This window comes from Myxine glutinosa, chromosome 7 (assembly GCF_964187855.1).
Source record: "Myxine glutinosa chromosome 7, kmMyxGlut1.1, whole genome shotgun sequence".
Taxonomy (NCBI): Eukaryota; Metazoa; Chordata; class Myxini; order Myxiniformes; family Myxinidae; genus Myxine; species Myxine glutinosa.
In genome coordinates, this window is record NC_136267.1 from 45941020 (window position 1) to 45960254 (window position 19235).

Below are 19235 nucleotides of genomic sequence, written 5' to 3' on the forward strand. Positions count from 1 at the left end.
GACTTAAGAATCTGCCGGTGTGTGTGCCCCGGTTTAGAATAGGTACACCGTATCCCTGCATGTCGTAAGAGGCGACTAAAGGGTTGGCGTCAGGAAGGGCATCCGGCCATAAAAACATTGCTTCAAAAAGGAAACCATGATGATTGTCATGGGGCCCGCAAGGCTAAGCCCTGCTCTAGCAGGGAAAATGGCCTTAAAAAAAGGGGGGGGGGGGGGGGGGGGAAATCTGCCTAGAGATTTTGACCTAGGAAGCTGCCGAAAGATTTGGACCTCGGAATCTGCCGAGAGATTTTGACCTAGGAAGCTGCTGAGAGATTTTGACCGAGGAATCTGCCAAGAGATTTTGACCGAGGAAGTTGCCGAGAGATTTTGACCTAGGAAGTTGCCGAGAGATTTTGACCTCGGAAGCTGCTGAGAGATTTTGACCTAGGAAGCTGCCGAGAGATTTTGCCCTAGGAAGCTGCCGAAAGATTTTGACCTTGGAATCTGCTGAGCGATATTGACCTCGGAATCTGCCGAGAGATTTTGACTTGACCTTGGAATCTGCTGAGCGATATTGACCTCGGAATCTGCCGAGAGATTTTGACTTGACTTAGGAATCTGCTGAGAGATTTTGACCTAGGAAGCTGCCGAGAGATTTTGACCGAGGAAGCTGCCGAGAGATTTTGACCTTGGAATCTGCTGAGCGACATTGACCTCGGAATCTGCCGAGAGATTTTGACTTGACCTAGGAATCTGCTGAGAGATTTTGACCTGGGAATCTGCCGAGATATTTTGACGGAGAAGTTGCCGAGAGATTTTGACCTAGGAAGCTGCAGAGAGATTTTGACCTCGGAAGCTGCTGAGAGATTTTGACCGAGGAAGCTGCCGAGAGATTTTGACCTTGGAATCTGCTGAGCGATATTGACCTCGGAATCTGCCGAGAGATTTTGACTTGACCTTGGAATCTGCTGAGCGATATTGACCTCGGAATCTGCCGAGAGATTTTGACTTGACTTAGAAATCTGCTGAGAGATTTTGACCTAGGAAGCTGCCGAGAGATTTTGACCGAGGAAGCTGCCGAGAGATTTTGACCTTGGAATCTGCTGAGCGACATTGACCTCGGAATCTACCGAGAGATTTTGACTTGACCTAGGAATCTGCTGAGAGATTTTGACCTGGAAATCTGCCGAGATATTTTGACCGAGGAATCTGCCGAGAGATTTTGACCTAAGAAGCTGCCGAAAGATATTGACCGAGGAATCTGCCGAGAGATTTTGACTTGACCTAGGAATCTGCCGAGAGATTTTGACCAGGAATCTGCTGAGAGATATTGACCTAAGAATCTGCCGAGAGATTTTGACCTAGGAATCTGCCGAGAGATTTTGACCTAGGAATCTGCCAAGAGATTTTGACCTAGGAATCTGCCGCGAGATTTTGACCTACGAGTACTTACTTTCTCCACAGGCGAAATTTGCATTTATGTTTATTTAAATTATACAATGGACTACAAAATGTAAATGTTTCATGATATTTGTTATATTATATCACCTTTATCTGTCAATATTGTTGAAATGAAGATCAAATAGCTGTATGTTGAAATATGTTGAAAAAGTCAAAACTTTACATGGGGTGTACCTACTTTTTCACGTGACTGTAGATGGTTTTGCACTACGGGCTATGCCGTAAAAATCATAATACCAATTTGGCCATCTTATCATGACGGCTACTGTCAATAAGAATGATGAACAAATGAAACACTTTTCGAGGCCATTTTCCCCCACAGAACAGGGGTTGGCTTTTTTTTGGGCACCATGGTCCAATTTTAATGAAGCAATGTTTTATGGCCGGGTGCCCATCCTGCCGCCAGCCCTGTTTAGTCACCTCTTGCAATGCACAGGGAATTACCAGTGAGCTGGTACTCAATTTGCCGACCTCAGAAGGATGACAGGCTGAGTCAACCCCCCTGGCGTTAATTCAGCAATCAACCGGGATTCAAACCCAGGATCCTATGATCCCAAGCCGGCACCCTAACTGCTAAACCAACATCAGGCTCGTCAATAAGAATGATGAAATTTAATATTTAAAAGCCTGATAAAAAAATCGATTTACCAAACTTCCTTTTTTTCAAACTCTTCAATTTAAAAATCTCCCTTTCATCTCCTATGGATAAATTATCCTGTGTACACTAATTTGTAACCTTCGTTAACTCGCAGGAAGTTCTTTTTCCTCTGCTAGTGATTCACAGATACAGTCACGTGAAAAAGTAAGTACACCCCATGTAAAGTTTTGACTTTTTCAACATATTTCAACATACAGCTATTTTATCTTCATTTCAAGAATATTGATAGATAAAGGTGATATAATATAACAAATATCATGAAACATTTACATTTTGTAGTCCATTGTATAATTTAAATAAACATAAATGCAAATTTTGCATGTGGAAAAAATAAGTACACCCTTCCCTCTAATAGGTGGTATTGCCCCCTTTGGCAGAAACAACCTCAAGTAGGCGTTTCTTATAACTGTCTACCAGTCTCTGAGATCGACTGGGAGAAATTTTTGCCCACTCCTCCATGCAGAATTCTTTCAGCTGTGCGATGTTTGAGGGGTTTCTTGCATGCACAGCTCGTTTCAAATCCCCCCACAACATCTCGATGGGATTTAGATCCGAGCTTTGACTTTGCCATTCCAGAACCCCTCCATTCCTTTCTTTTCTTGTTTAGGGTCATTGTCATGTTGCAAGGTCCATCTTCGGTTGAGCTTCAACTCTCCGACAGATGGCCTCACATTATCCTCAAGCACCCTCTAGTACAATGAAGAAATCATAGTGGATTCTATGATGGGGAGCTGCCCAGGCCCTGATGCAGCAAAGCTGCCCCAAACCATAATATTTCCACCACCATGCTTTACCAGGTTCTTGGGGTCAAATGCTGTCTTTGGTTTTCGCTAAACATGTCTTCTGGTACTGTGGCCAAATAGCTCTACCTTTGACTCATCTGTCGAGAGCACATTGTTTGAGAAGTGCTGGTCTTTGCCTCGGTGTTCATTGGCAAACTTTAGTCTTGCCCTGATGTTCTTTCTGGACAGCAAAGGTTTCCTCCTGGCTCACCTCCCATGTAGATCAAATTTGTGCAGCCTCTTTCTAATGGTGGACTCGTGCACTTTGACATCACCAGTGGCAAGAGCTACCTGTTGGTCCCGTGATGACATTCTAGGGGTTCTTCGAGACTTCTTTCAGCATCTTGTGGTCTGCTCTCGGGCTGAACTTGCTGGGGAAGCCTGGCCTGAACAAGTTGCCAGTTGTTTGGAATCTTCTCCACTTGTAGATGATCTTCCGGACAGTCGAATGATTGATTTCAAATTGTTTGGAGATCTTTTTAAATCCCTGCCCAGACTCGTCGGCATCTATAACCTTCTTTCTGAAGGCCTCAGAGAGCTCTTTTGATCGAGGCATGGTGACGCCGCACACTTCAACAACAAAGAGCAAACCAAACTAAATGTCTGAGGTTTAAATAAGACAGGTTCCTCCAAGATCCTCTCTGACGATGTTCTAATCATTTGCACAATAGCTGGTGCACCTGATTTCTTATCTTAGGTATTTGAAGTTCTTATAAATGTCAGGGTGTACTTACTTTTTCCAAATGCGAAATTTGCATTTATGTTTATTTCAATTATACAATGGACTACAAAATGTAAATGTTTCATGATATTTGTTATATTATATCACCTTTATCTGTCAATATTGTTGAAATGAAGATAAAATAGCTGTATGTTGAAATATGTTGAAAAAGTCAAAACTTTACATGGGGTGTACTTACTTTTTCACGTGACTGTACATATTGTATTGAAAAATAAAATGATGACCTGTCTTGTACTGACTGTTGTCAGTGTCTCATTTGTAGAAGGCTATAACTTTTTGTGGCAGATAAAATCTTCAAACCTGCCTCCATATCCAACCACCATCTTCGAGCAATGTCAAGGCCTTTTTCGCCATCCTCTACTTATAATGATGTGCAAAGCCTTCATCTATAGTGGCATGAAATATGGCTGTCCCCTTTTGATTGGTGCTGGTGGTAACCTGCTATTTACTGGTGTTGCTCCTCCTTTCCTCTCCCTTACCTGCCTAAACATTTCCCCCTCAAGGTTGTACATGTTCTACAGGCAACCCTCAGCTTGATACCCTACCTTAATCTAAACTGAAGTCACCATTCATTCATCTTTTCTTTCACACGTGGAACTGTCTTTCTGAATGGTCTCTTGTACTCTTCCACCCAATATTTCAAGTCCGCTGACCACCGCCACCTCACGGTCTTTTTCATTTTCACTTCTGAGCTGTGCTACACCTGTTGAGACCCCATCCCCTTTCACCTACAATTCCTCTCCTACTTTAGTGTCCTCATTCATCTGCTTCACCCTCTTTGTGTCTGTTGACCCGTTGCCCCTTGCTGTTGATCTGCTCTTCTTTGATCCTTGATTCCTAGTTTATGAGAAAAATATAAATGGTGATTTAGGGTTACTTATTTTATTTCACTTTTGTTTTGTCAACTACCGATGTTTCAATACAGTATAAGAACATTTTGTTTTGAATACGCCTCGAATAACGCTCGATTTGCTGTCCGTGATTTCCCGGTCTTCACCGAGGGGAATCACATGACAATATACATACAGCAATGCCTACTGCAGTAAACATAGCATGTAGTAGACATTTGTTGTACATAATTAGCATTTTTTTAAAACAAAGCGTAGAGTAGTCACCTAGTTAAGTACAGTTTAAATTTGGCCATAAACAAAAATGTACACACAACTGTAAATTCCCCAAATAGGTATCAAACCTTTTCTCCTCCGCATCTCAATTTTCTTTTTTCTTTTCTCACTTTTGCAGGTGTGCAGATACGGACATGTCAGACACTTGGAGCACTTACTATTCTATGGAGTTGATATGTCTGCACAAAATGCTTCTGGGAACACCGCACTGCACATATGTGCATTATACAACCATGTGAGTCATATTTCTGTCTTAACTTCATGTGTCTAAGTAAATCTAATTTGAGGTTTATGCTTACCATTTTCAGACAATATCATGCCTCAGTATTTTTACCTGCGACATGTTGCAGGTCTACAAGAGCTTTGCATTGCTGCTGTTGATAATGTTTTTCCTGCTGACGTTGTTCCTGCTGATGCTGTTGTTGTTGGGGTTCTCGTTGGTGGTCAATTTTTGAAATGTGCACCCATTGGTCAGATAGCTGCTGGACCACACCCACATCTGTCGGTTGACTTCGCCCACCATAGCACCGAGACGAAATGATATGGCCGCCATCTTGGTTTACTGGTGGGCCTAATACATTAGCCCTGTAGGCCTGATCTGCTGACTATACACTGCCTGGGTTTCTTGCATCAGATTTCCATTGGCTTTGTTTTGGTCAAGTGATATTCACGATGAGGGACTCTGAAAAATCTAATCAATGTCGAATAATAGCATAGGTGGGCGCGATTCGGAAAATTTTAAGTCCGCTTACCGCTTATCCGCTCCGCCAGCCCGTGTAGTCCGATTCGCTTATCCGCTTCAGCGGCCGAAAATCTTAGTCCGCTTACCGCTTATCCGCTTATCCGCTTCGATTCGATTTTTTTTAAGCGCTTCGACGTTTTTAAAGCGATTTTTGACGTTTCTAAAGGGAATTTAATGCTTTTTAAGCCTAAATAGCCATTTCTAACTACTACAAAGACAAACAAAGCTTTTAAGATCAAAAATATACATTTTTATTTAAATAAAATTTATTCAAAATTTATTGAAATAAAGTTTTCCACTCGACTCTACTCTACTCTACAGTTAATTTAAATATAATTTTAATATATGCAAGTTACATTAAAGAAAAATCAATTTGCCCGTCCTTTCTTTGACAAGAGAGTCTACTAGTCAACAGACTAGCACTAGCAGTCTGTTGACTAGTCCTCGTCTTCCTCCTCCACCTCGTGGGCCTTCTTGAGGATTTGGAGGTTGCCCTTCATGAAGACGAGGGCCTCGAAGTTCGGTGCAGCCAGGGCCGACCTCTTAGGCCTGAGGATGTCCGACCCGTAGCTGAACACGCGCTCGACCGAGGCAGAGCTCGGGAGCGGCGTGTTATGCCTGAGAAACAGAGTTACCCAAGCATCACGGAACTCGAGCGGGAAGAGATTGGGCGAGAGCTGTAACGTTTGGTTATTCAGACACAAACAAGTCAACAAGATGGCGGGCCAACGGACTGCCGTTTATTCGTCATGGTGTCGTGAACATGCCGTAAACCATGACGTGAACATAACGTCATGATGTAATGCGTTATGTTACAACCATGTCGTAAACCATGACGTGAACATAACGTTATGATATAATGCGTTATGTCGCAAGAGCCGAGTTGTTAGGGTTTCACTTATTATTCACTTAAATAAATATTCACAATTCTAGAGTAACGGCTCAGGCTAACAGCTGATTTGGCGAATCGCGATGCGCTTTAATTTTTCGGTAGTCCGCTTACGCTTATCCGCTTCGGTTTCCGGGGGTTGTTCCGATTCGCTTATCCGCTTCGAAAACGTTAGTCCGCTGCAGCGGATAAGCGGATAAGCGGACTTTCGAAGCGGACCGCCCACCTCTGAATAATAGTATGGTTTAATCATCCCGTCAGAACACATGGTAATCGAGCGTTACGTTATGCAAATTACTAAAAACATAGTGTTGTAGCGGTTGCCGCTGAGCATATACAATCGCCTTACACCTGCCGAAGACGCAACCAGGGAGCGATCACTGTACCGGGCTCGCCCAGGCCGCCCGGACATGCCCAGACGCGCCTTTCCCGGGCATGCCCGGAATCGCCTTTCCCGGGCTCACCCAGGCCGCCCGGGCACGCCCGGTCTCGCCTTTCCCAGGCATGCCCAGACTCGCCTTTCCTGGGCTCGCCCAAGCCGCCCGGGCACGCCCGGTCTCGCCTTTCCCGGGCATGTCCAGACTCGCCTTTCCCGGGCTCGCCCAGGCCGCCCGGGGACGCCCAGTCTCGCCTTTCCCGGGCATGCCCAGACTCGCCTTTCCCGGGCTCGCCCAGGCTGCCCGGGCACGCCCGGTCTCGCCTTTCCCGGGCATGTCCAGACTCGCCTTTCCCGGGCTCGCCCAGGCTGCCCGGGCACGCCCAGTCTCGCCTTTCCCGGGCAAACGCTCCAGCATGACGTGTTTGATTGCATATATATATTGCTGCCCGATAAACGGGCTTTTCAGAGTACCCGAGTTTTGGTTTTGCTCAATAAAGAAACTCGGACGAATTCCCGTCTTTTGTCGCGTCAATCCTTTCGACTCGCGTAGGAGCACAGCTCCTTCAGTGTTACGTAATTTTTGAATGGCCGCATATTGGGATGAAGCAAACTGTGACCGTGTGACGCTCCTGATATAACTTTGGGGAAGATGACATGGTGAAAGGTGTCGAGTTAATTATTTAATAGCACATTAAATGTGTGTTTCCCAATCGCCCTGCTCATCTTTTAAGAGTGCTTTAAATGCGCATTTTCCAATCGAACCGTTAACGGATTGTGTCGCAGGTTGTGACCACAGTGCGGTCATTCTTGTTGGCCAATGTCACTATTGCATCTTGAACAAGCTCTACCAATCCTATTATAATAGAGCAAACGTATATGGTTATGTATGCAATGGAAACGTCTTCTTTTTCTTCAAATCAAATAAAACTAACACCATCTTAATTAACCCTTGTAGCGGCTGCCGCTGGGGTTACACAATCGCCTTGCACCTATCAAGGACGCGGAGCGATCACCAGGCCGGGCTCGTCCAGGACGCCCGGGCAGGCCCGCGCTCGACTTGCCAGGCCTCGGTCGGGACGCCCGGGCAGGCTCGCCCTCGGCTTGCCAGGCCGCAGCCGGCCCGCGGGGCCACGCCCCCTGGCGCCAGGCCTGGGCAAACCCCCTGGCGGAATAGATATATATTGCCGACCGTAAAACGTTTTTCCCAGAGTGCCTGAGTGTTTGATTCTAATAAAGCAGCTCAGATGAATTCAAGCTTTTTGTCGCGTCCATTCTTTCGATCGACGTGGGAGCCACAGCTCCTTCATTGGTGACCTATCGACATGGACACGGCAGTCGCCCTTAAACTGCCTACCTTCTGGGAGGCTCACGCGGCGGTTTGGTTCGCACAAGCGGAGTCCCTGTTCGCCCTGCGAGGCATCACGGCGGACGACACCCGCTTCCACCACGTGGTCGCTGCGCTCGGTTCAGCCACCGCAGCCCGCGCCCTGAGCCTCCTCGAGAGACCGCCAGCCGCGGACAAATACGGCGCGATTAAGAAGCTTCTCCTCGATGCTTTCGCCCTCCCAGCGGCGGAACGCGCACGGCGCCTGCTCGATTTGCCGGAGCTCGGCGACACGCGCCCTTCCGAGCGAATGGACTACATGCTTTCGCTGCTCGGCGAGCACTCTCCGGCATTCCTGTTCCGGGAGCTGTTCCTCCGTCAGCTGCCTAACCCGGTACGCCTCGCCCTGGCAAGCACGACGATCACAGATCCCCGGGCCCTTGCCAGAGAAGCCGACAAAATCTCCGCCGCGGGACAGCGCATCGCAGCGGCGACATGGGACCCGCCGCCGCCTGATGCACCATCCATGGCGCCCGAGCACCCGGCGCGTTCGACGGCCGAACTGCCGACGCAATTGGCGGCCGCTATACCGAGCCGACCACGTTCAGCACGACGTCCGAAGCCTCCACCCGACCAAGCGTGGTGTTCCTATCATGCCAGGTTCGGACAGAAGGCCCGGACATGCCGACCCCCGTGCACCTTCGGCGGGTCGGGAAACGGCCAGGCCGGCGTTCATTACCTGCCATGAACGCCGGCCACAGTCACACGGGCAACTTACTGTTCATCACGGATAAAGCGTCCGGACGGCGCTTCCTGTGCGACACCGGCGCCCAAGTGAGCGTCATGCCCGCCTCTGACCAGGACAGGCAATCCGCGGTTTGCGGCCCCTCCTTGGTTGCGGCCAACGGATCGACTATCCGCACCTTCGGCCCGCGCAACGTCACCCTCTGCTTCGGCGGCCAACGCTTCGCTTGGACGTTTGTAACCGCCAACGTGCCCATGGCTCTGCTCGGCGCCGACTTCCTCTGCGCACACGGACTGCTGGTGGACGTCCAACGGCGTCGTTTAATCAACGCTGAAACCTTCAGCTCCCTGGTATGCACATTGAGCAGCTCCGCGCCGACCGAGCTGGCACGCACCGTCCCGGCGGCGAACGAGTTTGCTCGCCTGCTCGCGGAGTTCCCGGCCCTCACGCGGCCGACGTTTTCGGCCGTCGCAGTACGGCATGGGATCGAGCACCACATACCAACCACGGGCCCGCCGGTCTACGCCAGGGCCCGCCGCCTCGACCCAGCCAAGCTTGCCGTTGCGAAGGCCGAATTCGACGCGTTGGAGCACCTCGGCATCGTGCGGCGCTCCGATAGCGCGTGGGCCTCGCCACTGCACATCGTGCCAAAGCCGGGGGGTGGATGGCGCCCGTGTGGCGACTACCGCCGTCTTAATGACGCTACAACACCCGACAGGTACCCGATCCCGCATATCCAAGACTTCTCCGCCCGTCTGGCGGGACGGGTCATTTTTTCAAAAATTGATCTCATACGGGGATATCACCAGGTACCTGTCAGGGCGGCCGACGTCCCTAAAACGGCAGTCATCACGCCGTTCGGCTTATTCGAGTTCTTGCGGATGCCGTTTGGTCTCAAGAACGCGGCTCAGGCGTTCCAGCGCTTGATGGACGGCGTGCTGCGTGACCTGCCGTTCCTTTTCGTTTACCTGGACGACATCCTCGTCGCCAGCACGTCCCGGGCCGAGCACCTCCTCCACCTCCGAACACTGTTCGGGCGCCTCAGCGAGCACGGCCTCATCGTCAACCCGGCCAAATGCCACTTCGGCACGACGGCCGTTGATTTTTTGGGCCACCACATCACCAAGAACGGGGCTGTGCCGCTGCCAACCAAGGTCGAGGCCATCACCACTTTCCCGCGTCCCCGCACCATAAAGGCCCTGCAGGAATTCCTGGGAATGGTGAATTTTTATCACCGCTTCGTGCCCCGCGCTGCTCAACTCATGCGGCCCCTCTACGAAGCCCTCCGGGGCAAGCCGGCCAAGCACGACATCGCCTGGTCCGCAGCAATGGATGCGGCCTTCCAAAGCTCAAAGCGGGCCCTCGCCGACGCAACACTGCTCGCTCACCCGGTGCTCAACGCTCCCATCGCCCTCACCACGGATGCCTCCGACTACGCGGTGGGCGCCGTACATGAGCAATGGGTGAACGGGGTTTGGCAGCCACTCGCTTTTTTCAGCCGGCAGCTCCGGCCGAACGAGCTCAAATACAGCACGTTTGACCGGGAGCTCCTCGGTCTACACCTGGCCGTCCGCCATTTCCGCCACCTCCTGGAGGGCCGACCTTTCACGGCGTTCGTCGACCACAAGCCGTTGGTTTACGCCATGGCCAAGGTCACGGAGCCATGGTCGGCCCGCCAACAGCGCCACCTCTCCGCCGTGTCGGAGTTTACCACGGACATCCGGCACGTCGCCGGCAAAAACAACGCCGTGGCCGACTGTCTTTCCCGGGCCAGCGCGAACGCGGTCCACCTGGGCGTGGATTTTGCGCTCATGGCGGCGGACCAAACCACCGACACCACGGTGCAAGCCCTCCGGGCGGCGGACACGGGCCTCCGCCTGGCCGACATCCCCTGCGCGGACACTGTCCTGCTCTGCGACGTCTCCCAAGGCCGGCCTCGCCCCATCGTGCCCGTCACCTGGCAACGCCGCATCTTCGCCTCCCTCCACGGCCTTTCCCACCCGGGCCGGAAAGCTTCCCAGAAGCTGGTGTCGGCGCGTTTCGTCTGGCACGGCCTTCGTCGGGACGTCCGCGATTGGACCAGCGCCTGCACCGCCTGCCAACGGGCCAAGGTCCACCGACACACCCAGGCCCCGCTGGCACCTTTCACCGTGCCCGAACGACGTTTCGACCACGTCAACGTGGATCTGGTGGGCCCCCTTCCCCCATCACGAGGGTTCACACACCTGCTCACCATGGTGGACAGGACCACCAGGTGGCCGGAGGCCGTTCCCCTCGTCTCCACCACCACCGCCGACGTGGCGCAGGCCTTCATCGCCACCTGGGTCGCCCGCTTCGGCGCACCGGCGGACATCTCGTCAGACCGCGGACCACAGTTCACCTCCGAGCTGTGGGGCGCGGTCGCCCGCAACCTGGGGGTCAAGCTCCACCGTACTACGGCCTACCACCCCCAAGCAAACGGGTTGTGCGAGCGATTCCACCGCTCCATGAAGGCCGCGCTCATGGCCGGCCTTCAAGACGGCGGTTGGGCCGACCGGCTGCCGTGGGTCCTTTTGGGCCTTCGCACGGCCCCCAAGGAGGACCTCCAGGCATCCACCGCCGAGCTGGTCTATGGCCAGGTGCTACGCGTCCCGGGCGAATTCGTGCCCGACGCTACCAGCCCCTGGTCCGCAGCTCGCCAGCGCTCGGACCTCCAGGAGGCCGCCCGACGGTTTGCCCCCGTGCCGACATCCCACCACGGTGACCCCCAGTCCTACGTCCCCCCAGCACTCCGCACCGCGGAGTATGTTTTTGTGCGTCACGACGCACATCGGCGGCCACTCCAGCCGCCGTACGACGGGCCCTTCCGGGTGCTGCGACGGGACGACAAGTCGTTCGTCATCGACATCGGCGGCAGGTCGGACCGGATTGCAGTGGACCGCCTCAAGCCGGCGCACGTGGACGTCGACCACCCACCACGGGTGGCCCTCCCGCCGCGGCGAGGCCGCCCCCCGTCCACGGTGCCCCCCACTCGACCGCCCACCACCTCACCGGACCCCCTCCCACGACCCACCAGGGGTCGCTTCGGCCGGGTCATCAGGACCCCCCTCAAGTTGACCCTGTCGGTGCAAGTCGATTCTGGGGGGACGTGTGTAGCGGCTGCCGCTGGGGTTACACAATCGCCTTGCACCTATCAAGGACGCGGAGCGATCACCAGGCCGGGCTCGTCCAGGACGCCCGGGCAGGCCCGCGCTCGACTTGCCAGGCCTCGGTCGGGACGCCCGGGCAGGCTCGCCCTCGGCTTGCCAGGCCGCAGCCGGCCCGCGGGGCCACGCCCCCTGGCGCCAGGCCTGGGCAAACCCCCTGGCGGAATAGATATATATTGCCGACCGTAAAACGTTTTTCCCAGAGTGCCTGAGTGTTTGATTCTAATAAAGCAGCTCAGATGAATTCAAGCTTTTTGTCGCGTCCATTCTTTCGATCGACGTGGGAGCCACAGCTCCTTCACCCTCTTAATTACGTTTAGACTGCTGAGACCCCTCAGACCTTTGACGACCCTTTAATTCCCCCAAGACTCTTAAGACCACCAAGACCCTTGAAGACCCAAAATACCCTTAAATACCCAAAAGACCCTGAAGATTCCAAAGACTCCAAAGACCCAAAATGCCCCAAAGACCCAAAATACCCTTGATGGCCCTGAGGCTCAAAAAGACCCTGAAGACCCAAAACACCCCGAAGACCTGGAAGACCCAAAAGACCCAGAGACCCAGAAGACCCAAAAGACCCTGAAGACACAAAACACCCCAAAGACCCAAAATTCACTTGAAGACCCTGAGACTCAAAAAGACCCGGAAGACCCAAATGGGCCTGAAGACCCAAAACACCATCAAGACCCAAAAGACACCAAAATGGTCAATTATGCCTATCCCTCTGAAACGACGTGTGGTGAGGCGCGCGGAGCCCGCCGAGTCACGCTAGTATTGACAAAATAGTAACCATATTCATGACTCTTAATAGAAGTGTAACTGCCGAAAATACTGTTGGTCTAAACAAACAAAGGGCAGAATGTTTTGAAAGAAAAAAAAATGTGTGTGATTTAAGCAGACAAACGATGTCTCCAAAGGAGTGATGCAATTTGTCCTTGGCCTTAACATTATCAGCCTGCTTCTCTTTAAATTCCCTACTTTATTCCATTCAAATACCTTGTCATTACGCCCGATAACCTTTCCACAATGACCCTCAGTGTAAAATTTCGTCCTTTTTTCATTATGATGATCAACATCGAGCAAGGCCTAGACTGGGATTAGTTTTTCTGTAGTATTTAGTTTTTCTTTACAGGAGTGATGTTCATGGAAGAGTAAGGCTGTCCTAACAATGGGAGAAACATCAAGGGAATAGAGGAACAGGAAAATAGGAGAAGGGGAAGGGAAGGAAACACTGAAACGAGCAAGTTAGATTGTTGTGTTAGAAAAGGTTAGTGGGGGTAATGGAGGTCCTGGTACAGAATTGAGGATGACAAAAGATGGCGGTGCACTGCTTGCTTGAAGTCCTGGAGGGAAGAGGTTTTTGAGGAGGGGGACAACTTTGAAAGTTCTTTTGAAAGTTATTGAGGATGGATAGATGTTGTTTTCTGGATTTCCTGAGAATGAATACACATTTGTTGCGGGCTTTTTGGAATGCACTGAGATTGTTTACTTGAAGATTGCCTTCAGTCGGATTTGTTGGCCAGAAAGAGAAGGCAAGTTGTTTCAGGGCGACTGCCTCGCCACAGAGTTCAGCATACCTTTGGTGGGAATAAGGGTAGAGTAACTGAAGAGATGGGTTGAATCTGTGCAAGAGAGAGCAGGTTTTTGTGGAAGAATTCCCAGGCGGAGTTAATATCAGGGACAGTAGATAAGGGAGACCATTCCTGAACTGCGATGGCTACTTGCAGTCCCTACCAAAATGCCTCAATTAACTGACAGACTTTCCCAATGTTGAGGCAGCTCTCTGAGAATAGCCAGAGAGATTTTGACCTCACAAGCATATGATCAGATGAACCAATTGGAGCAGAGGAAGAGCAGAAGACATTTTCAGGGAAGTTGTTCATCATCAAGTTCATCACCTTTGCCATTGGGAAAAATCCGGGTGGGAATTTTCACAGATTGAGTCAGTCCTATGGAGTCACAGAAGCACTTTGCTGAAGTGCCATGGCTGGTGAAAGAGGTACGGTATCAACACCCAGCCAAGTTGCCTGGTGACAATTGAAATCACCACATTTGAGGAAGGGAGAGTTTGGATGAGTGGTTAAAAATTGGTCCATGTTGTCTGAAAGAGATAGTCAGGTTCACTATGTTTTTTCGTTCAAAATCATGGTAGATTAGCAAACCTATACATTTTTGGAAACGTTATTACATGGAAAATCTGAAAATCATTGTTTACATTTGCCAATTCCGACCAATTCGATTCGACCAATTCGACCAATTCGACCAATCGACCAATTCCATTCGACCAATCGACCAATTCCATTCGACCAATTCGACCATTCGACCATTCGACCAATCGCTTCGATCGACCATTCGACCATTCGACCAATTCGATTCGATTCGATTCATCGAATTCGATTCGATCGACCATTCGACCAATTCGATTTGCCAATCAATTTGACCGACCTTTGCTTGTGTGGAACGGACTGTGAAAACGATGCGGACTATATTGTCGGATACGACACACAGGACAGTGATGACGAACTCTAAATGGCATATTCTGTAATCGTGTATGTTTGATGCCATTGGCTGCCTGTGTATATTTTGTCATTGACTGCCTGTGTAGATGTGAAGTTATAGTGACTGCATGTGTATATATGATTTTGCTGACTGCCTGTGTATGTTTGGTGATATGAATTATTGTGACACATTTTGATGTTATTAACTGCCTGTACAAAATGATAACATGTATTTGATTATGCAACTTATCGCGAATATAAAGACAGTATTTTGCAATTCAAAACCTTTGATTCGTGTCTTACCATTCCCCATAGCACTAATTTGATACTTTCATTGGATTCCTTGTCCCTGAAAATATAGGTTTAGTATATTTTAAAAAGTTTTTAGGGTAATTAGAGGCAGAAATAGAACAAAATATGTATTTTACAGTGGCCATTTTGAAAATCCAAAATGGCCGCCATACAGGTATCTCTCCAAATGTAAACATTGATTTTTAGTTTCCTTATGCTATAACCTTTCCAAAAATGTATAGGTTTGCTAATCTACCATGATTTTGAACGAAATATAATTTATTGACATAGTGAACCTGACTAAGATGTAGATGGAGTCATCACTGTTATGGGATGGTACAACACAGAGACAAACGAGAGGTGGGAGCGGAGGGGAAGTTGTAGCTAAAGTTACTCCTGGGGGTTGGGACGTGTAAGAACAGTACAAGGAGAGTGAGAAATGGTTATTTATGTAGAGTGTGACTCCACCGCCAGGACGGAGTTTAGCTCAATCAAACTAGAGAAGACAATAGCCAGGGAAATACACTATGGAGTCAGGTACATCCTGTGGGAGGAAGGATTCTGTTAAACAGATGCTGTCTGGGCTGTCAGCATTCAGCATCGATTGAAATATCTGTCAAGTTGGAGCGGTGGCTTCGGATGTTTGCGCTTCTCACAGTGAGGGGCAGGGGACGAGGCGTTTGGAGGGTGCAGGGCAGGTGGGAGGCTCAGATGGTGATGGACGGGGGCGGGAAAGAGGTGGATGGGGCGGTGCGGGCTGGACGTGAAGATAGTAGGGGACATGATGGGGTGGGGGGCACATGGAATGTGGCAAGGTTGGGGAGAAAGTGGGATGGGAGGAGACAGAATGAGAGAGAAGTTGAGAGGGGCAGGATGAGGTGGAAGCCAAGAGAAGACAGGACAAGGGGGAAGCCAAGAGCAGTTAGGACAGGGAGGGAGTTGAGAGAGGAATCCGAAAATAGGTGAGGATAGAGTCCCTGTATATAGAGAGTTGTGTCAACTCAAATTTGGACGCCATTTTGTGTCTAAGTGTGTCGGATTAGATATACATGTACATTCGCGATATGGGGTGATATATTGTAAACCTGCTAAAAAAAAATTTACTACACATATTTAGTCTTATTATTACATACAGGTGATATTTTTTTTGTCAAAAACTCAGCTATTGCCGTGAAAAAGAGCTGTGTGGTGATATTAAAAGTGGTATGGCAATGCATATTACAAGCCAACACTGCATATAAGAGCTAACATTATAAGTAAGACAAACCAATGCTGTCGTTCTCTGAATTTTAATAACTTTTAGAAAGGAGTGTGGGCATATCCAATATTTTTTAAAGGGTGCCGAGAGCAATTCCGGTGTAGGACTTCCAGCCGACATATAGTCTAACACACTTAAATCTGTGTGTTAGACTGTCATCAGCTGTCATCAGATGTCACTGTCATCAGCTCGCCCCCTCTCAAACTGATTCACATCGAAATGTTCCTGCAATCATACAATGAGTGTCCTTGATGTATTTATTTATTGAAATTTTTATTCTAACACAACACAGTTTAATTTTAATGAGCTGTCATGTACTAGTACTTCCACAACAGAAAATCACATGGACAATCTTCCGGAAGATGGCCAGACAAATCGCTAGCTCTATCGACCACATGTATATTGATATCAAACAGGGATAACAGCTTTTGAAAGTTGAGCCAGTTTTAAATGTGGGTACACAAATACACCTGTTTTACTGCATTAATCACCTAGAAATATTGTATGTTTTGGGAACGATAGCTGTCACCAGGTTCAATATATAGGGATTGTCCAATGTGCAAAATCTTCCATCACTACAATTTGGCCATAAATCCCGGGGTGGGAAATATTTGAGCAAATATGCCACAAGACGCATGAGCACTGTACAAAGCAAACAATAACTCGTCAAATTTTGGACGTATGGATGGCTGCACAACCCGCAAAAAAATTGAGCAGGTCCCCCCCTAAAATTGCTGTTATGATTGCCGATTAGGCTAAAGATTTTAAACCAAAAAAATAACTTGCCTCGGAATACGTTTTGAATGGACGGACAGACAACTGAAAACAAAACGGACCATGGGTTTCCCACCCCTATAAAATCAAAATTAATTCCCTCTGAAAAAGTACAGTGACATTGCCCGCAGACTACCCAACCGCAGACCAGGCAATGTCACTGTACCGGGACATTTCATCAATCAATGACAATATGCGGTCCGCTAGGACTACCCGAAAAAAATTGAGCAGGGTTCTTCCCACGGAAATGCATTTTTGGTCAGCTCCTTGAAGATTATAAACAAACACAAATCACTTCCCTTTAAAAGGGTTTTCAACGGACAGACAACCAAAAAAAAACCGAGCAGATAGAATTGCTTTTGAACGTCGATCATCAAGCGGCGTGGGCCTACCTGGCAGAGTCTCGAGGAGTCGATCGCTTTCCAGCTCTTTCGTCTGACTTTCGCTTCCCAAATTTGTCTTCTGACTTTATCACTTGGAAATCTATACATCTTATATTTCCCAGATTGGTTTGAACAACCAAAAGCAGAACAACCAGTCATTTTGTTTGGCAATAAACAACATTCCCGTACCAAGCTGACGTTCACGCACGGTGAAGTTAGACACAAAATGGCGCCACGAAATCACGTGACCAGAAATCTCGGGTCAGCGCATGGCGCAACTCTCTTTATACAGGGACTCTAGGTGAGGAGAGGGGACAGGATGACGAGGATATCGAGGGTGTGGTTTTGCGGCTTTGTGGGGAAGGGGTGAGTGGGATGTTTGGACAGGGTGGAGTGAGATGGGAGTTAGGAAAGGGTGGGGTGAGAGGAAAACTGAGAGGGTGGGTCAGTGGGGATGCAGAGAGGGAGGACATGAAGTGGAGGGTTGCTGAAGAGGGGAACACATCGGAGGGGTGTACGCTTGGAAGGACACGGGCTTGTAGGAGATGTGGGGCAGGTACTGACATGGAAGGGTTTGATGTACTGTAAATAACGTGAAGCGGATTTGTTTGTTTAACGCCAATAACCTCTGCGAAGTGGATTTCTAAAAGATAGCTATATTTGAAATTCTAAGATAAAGTTCGTGGGATGGGTGGAATGAGTCATTGTTGAAGTCACAGAGAAGGTCTGCTGTAAGAACTGGTGGGTGGGTGAGACAGCTAGGTCTGCAAAATATACCTTGCGGAGAAGAAGAGGAGAAATAAATAGATCGTGATAAAAAAAAAAAATCGTGATGTGATGATCGTGATGAAGAATCACGATCGTGATGAAGAATAATAATACGATGCGTGCCAATGCCAGAGAAGTAAGGAAATTGAACCATTTTAATACGTTTTCAAAAGCTTTTAATTGACGGAAGAAAGAAGTCTTTTCTTCAATGAAGTTAATGAGAAAATGATAGAAGAAAAGGAGAGAGGTACCTACAGGCAGTACAGGTAAAAGGCAGAATAGGATAGTGTCTGAGTGAAAGGGTTTTTTGGGTTTTTTATTTTTAGATTTTTTGAAGCAAGGGGGAATAGGAAAGTGCTTAAAGATAGAAAAGACAGAAATTTTGAAAAAGGGAAACAGGACAAAAAAACAACCTCAAAACCTAGACGATTAGCACCAGCTATCCGAGAAGGCCAGAGGCTGCATGAAAAAACAACTGAATTCAACAGATATCGACATGGTACGATATATCACGGAAGGATCTCGATTTAAATACAAGCAGCACACAGGAACGAAAATATAACAGAAAAACACAATGGATCTGGTTCGGAAAACTTACATTTGATTCAGATCGAAGGAGCAGCTTTAGATCCGACCGACACATGGAGCAAACCAGAACCGGAAGTAGAAAGGAGAACCGTCCATGTGTGACCCGTCTGTCTGTGAATGTCCCATTTAACCGAGCAGTTTATGATCATTTTCAGATCATCTGCAAAAATGGAGAGAAGGTTTTCCAGAACATCGGAGAGGCCATTCATTAAATGAGGACCAATACTTGGCCCAAAACACTGTCTGGGAACTCCAACCTCCACTGGGAGATGGGCGGAGAGGGTTCCATTGATGGTATAACATGTTGACTGTGTGAGTTGAGGAAGTCAGGGATCCAGTATTGAAGTTGCAGGTCGATTGCTGTGCAAGCAAAGCGGATGCCTGACTATATTGAATGCCAGAGATATGTCCAGGGAGACCGTCCTAACCTCTTATTTGAGATGGAGGGCCTCCAACCATTTCCGACAGAGAGGAGCAGAATCATGTCTTGAGTTGAAGGACCAGTACGCAATCCAAACTGATGATCAGATATCAAGTTATTTTGAAAATGAGAAAGATGACATCAGCAGCAATGATGGATTCCATAACTTTGCTTGTAATTTGAAGGAAGTTCACTGGCCTCCTTCCTCCTTGTGGGTGGGAGTGATGTTTGCTGACATCCG

The 19235-nt window shown here is 48.9% G+C and overlaps 1 protein-coding gene across 3 annotated transcripts in view; it reads left to right on the top strand.

Moving 5' to 3' along the window:
• Positions 1-19235, top strand: part of LOC137430737 (uncharacterized) — a 265309-nt gene that overhangs the window by 83110 nt on the left and 162964 nt on the right. For all 3 annotated transcript variants that reach the window (XM_078781624.1, XM_078781623.1, XM_078781625.1), the window contains exon 8: positions 4868-4984. In XM_078781624.1, coding sequence (XP_078637750.1) covers positions 4868-4984 — 117 coding nt within the window. The remainder of the gene's footprint in view (positions 1-4867; positions 4985-19235) is intronic.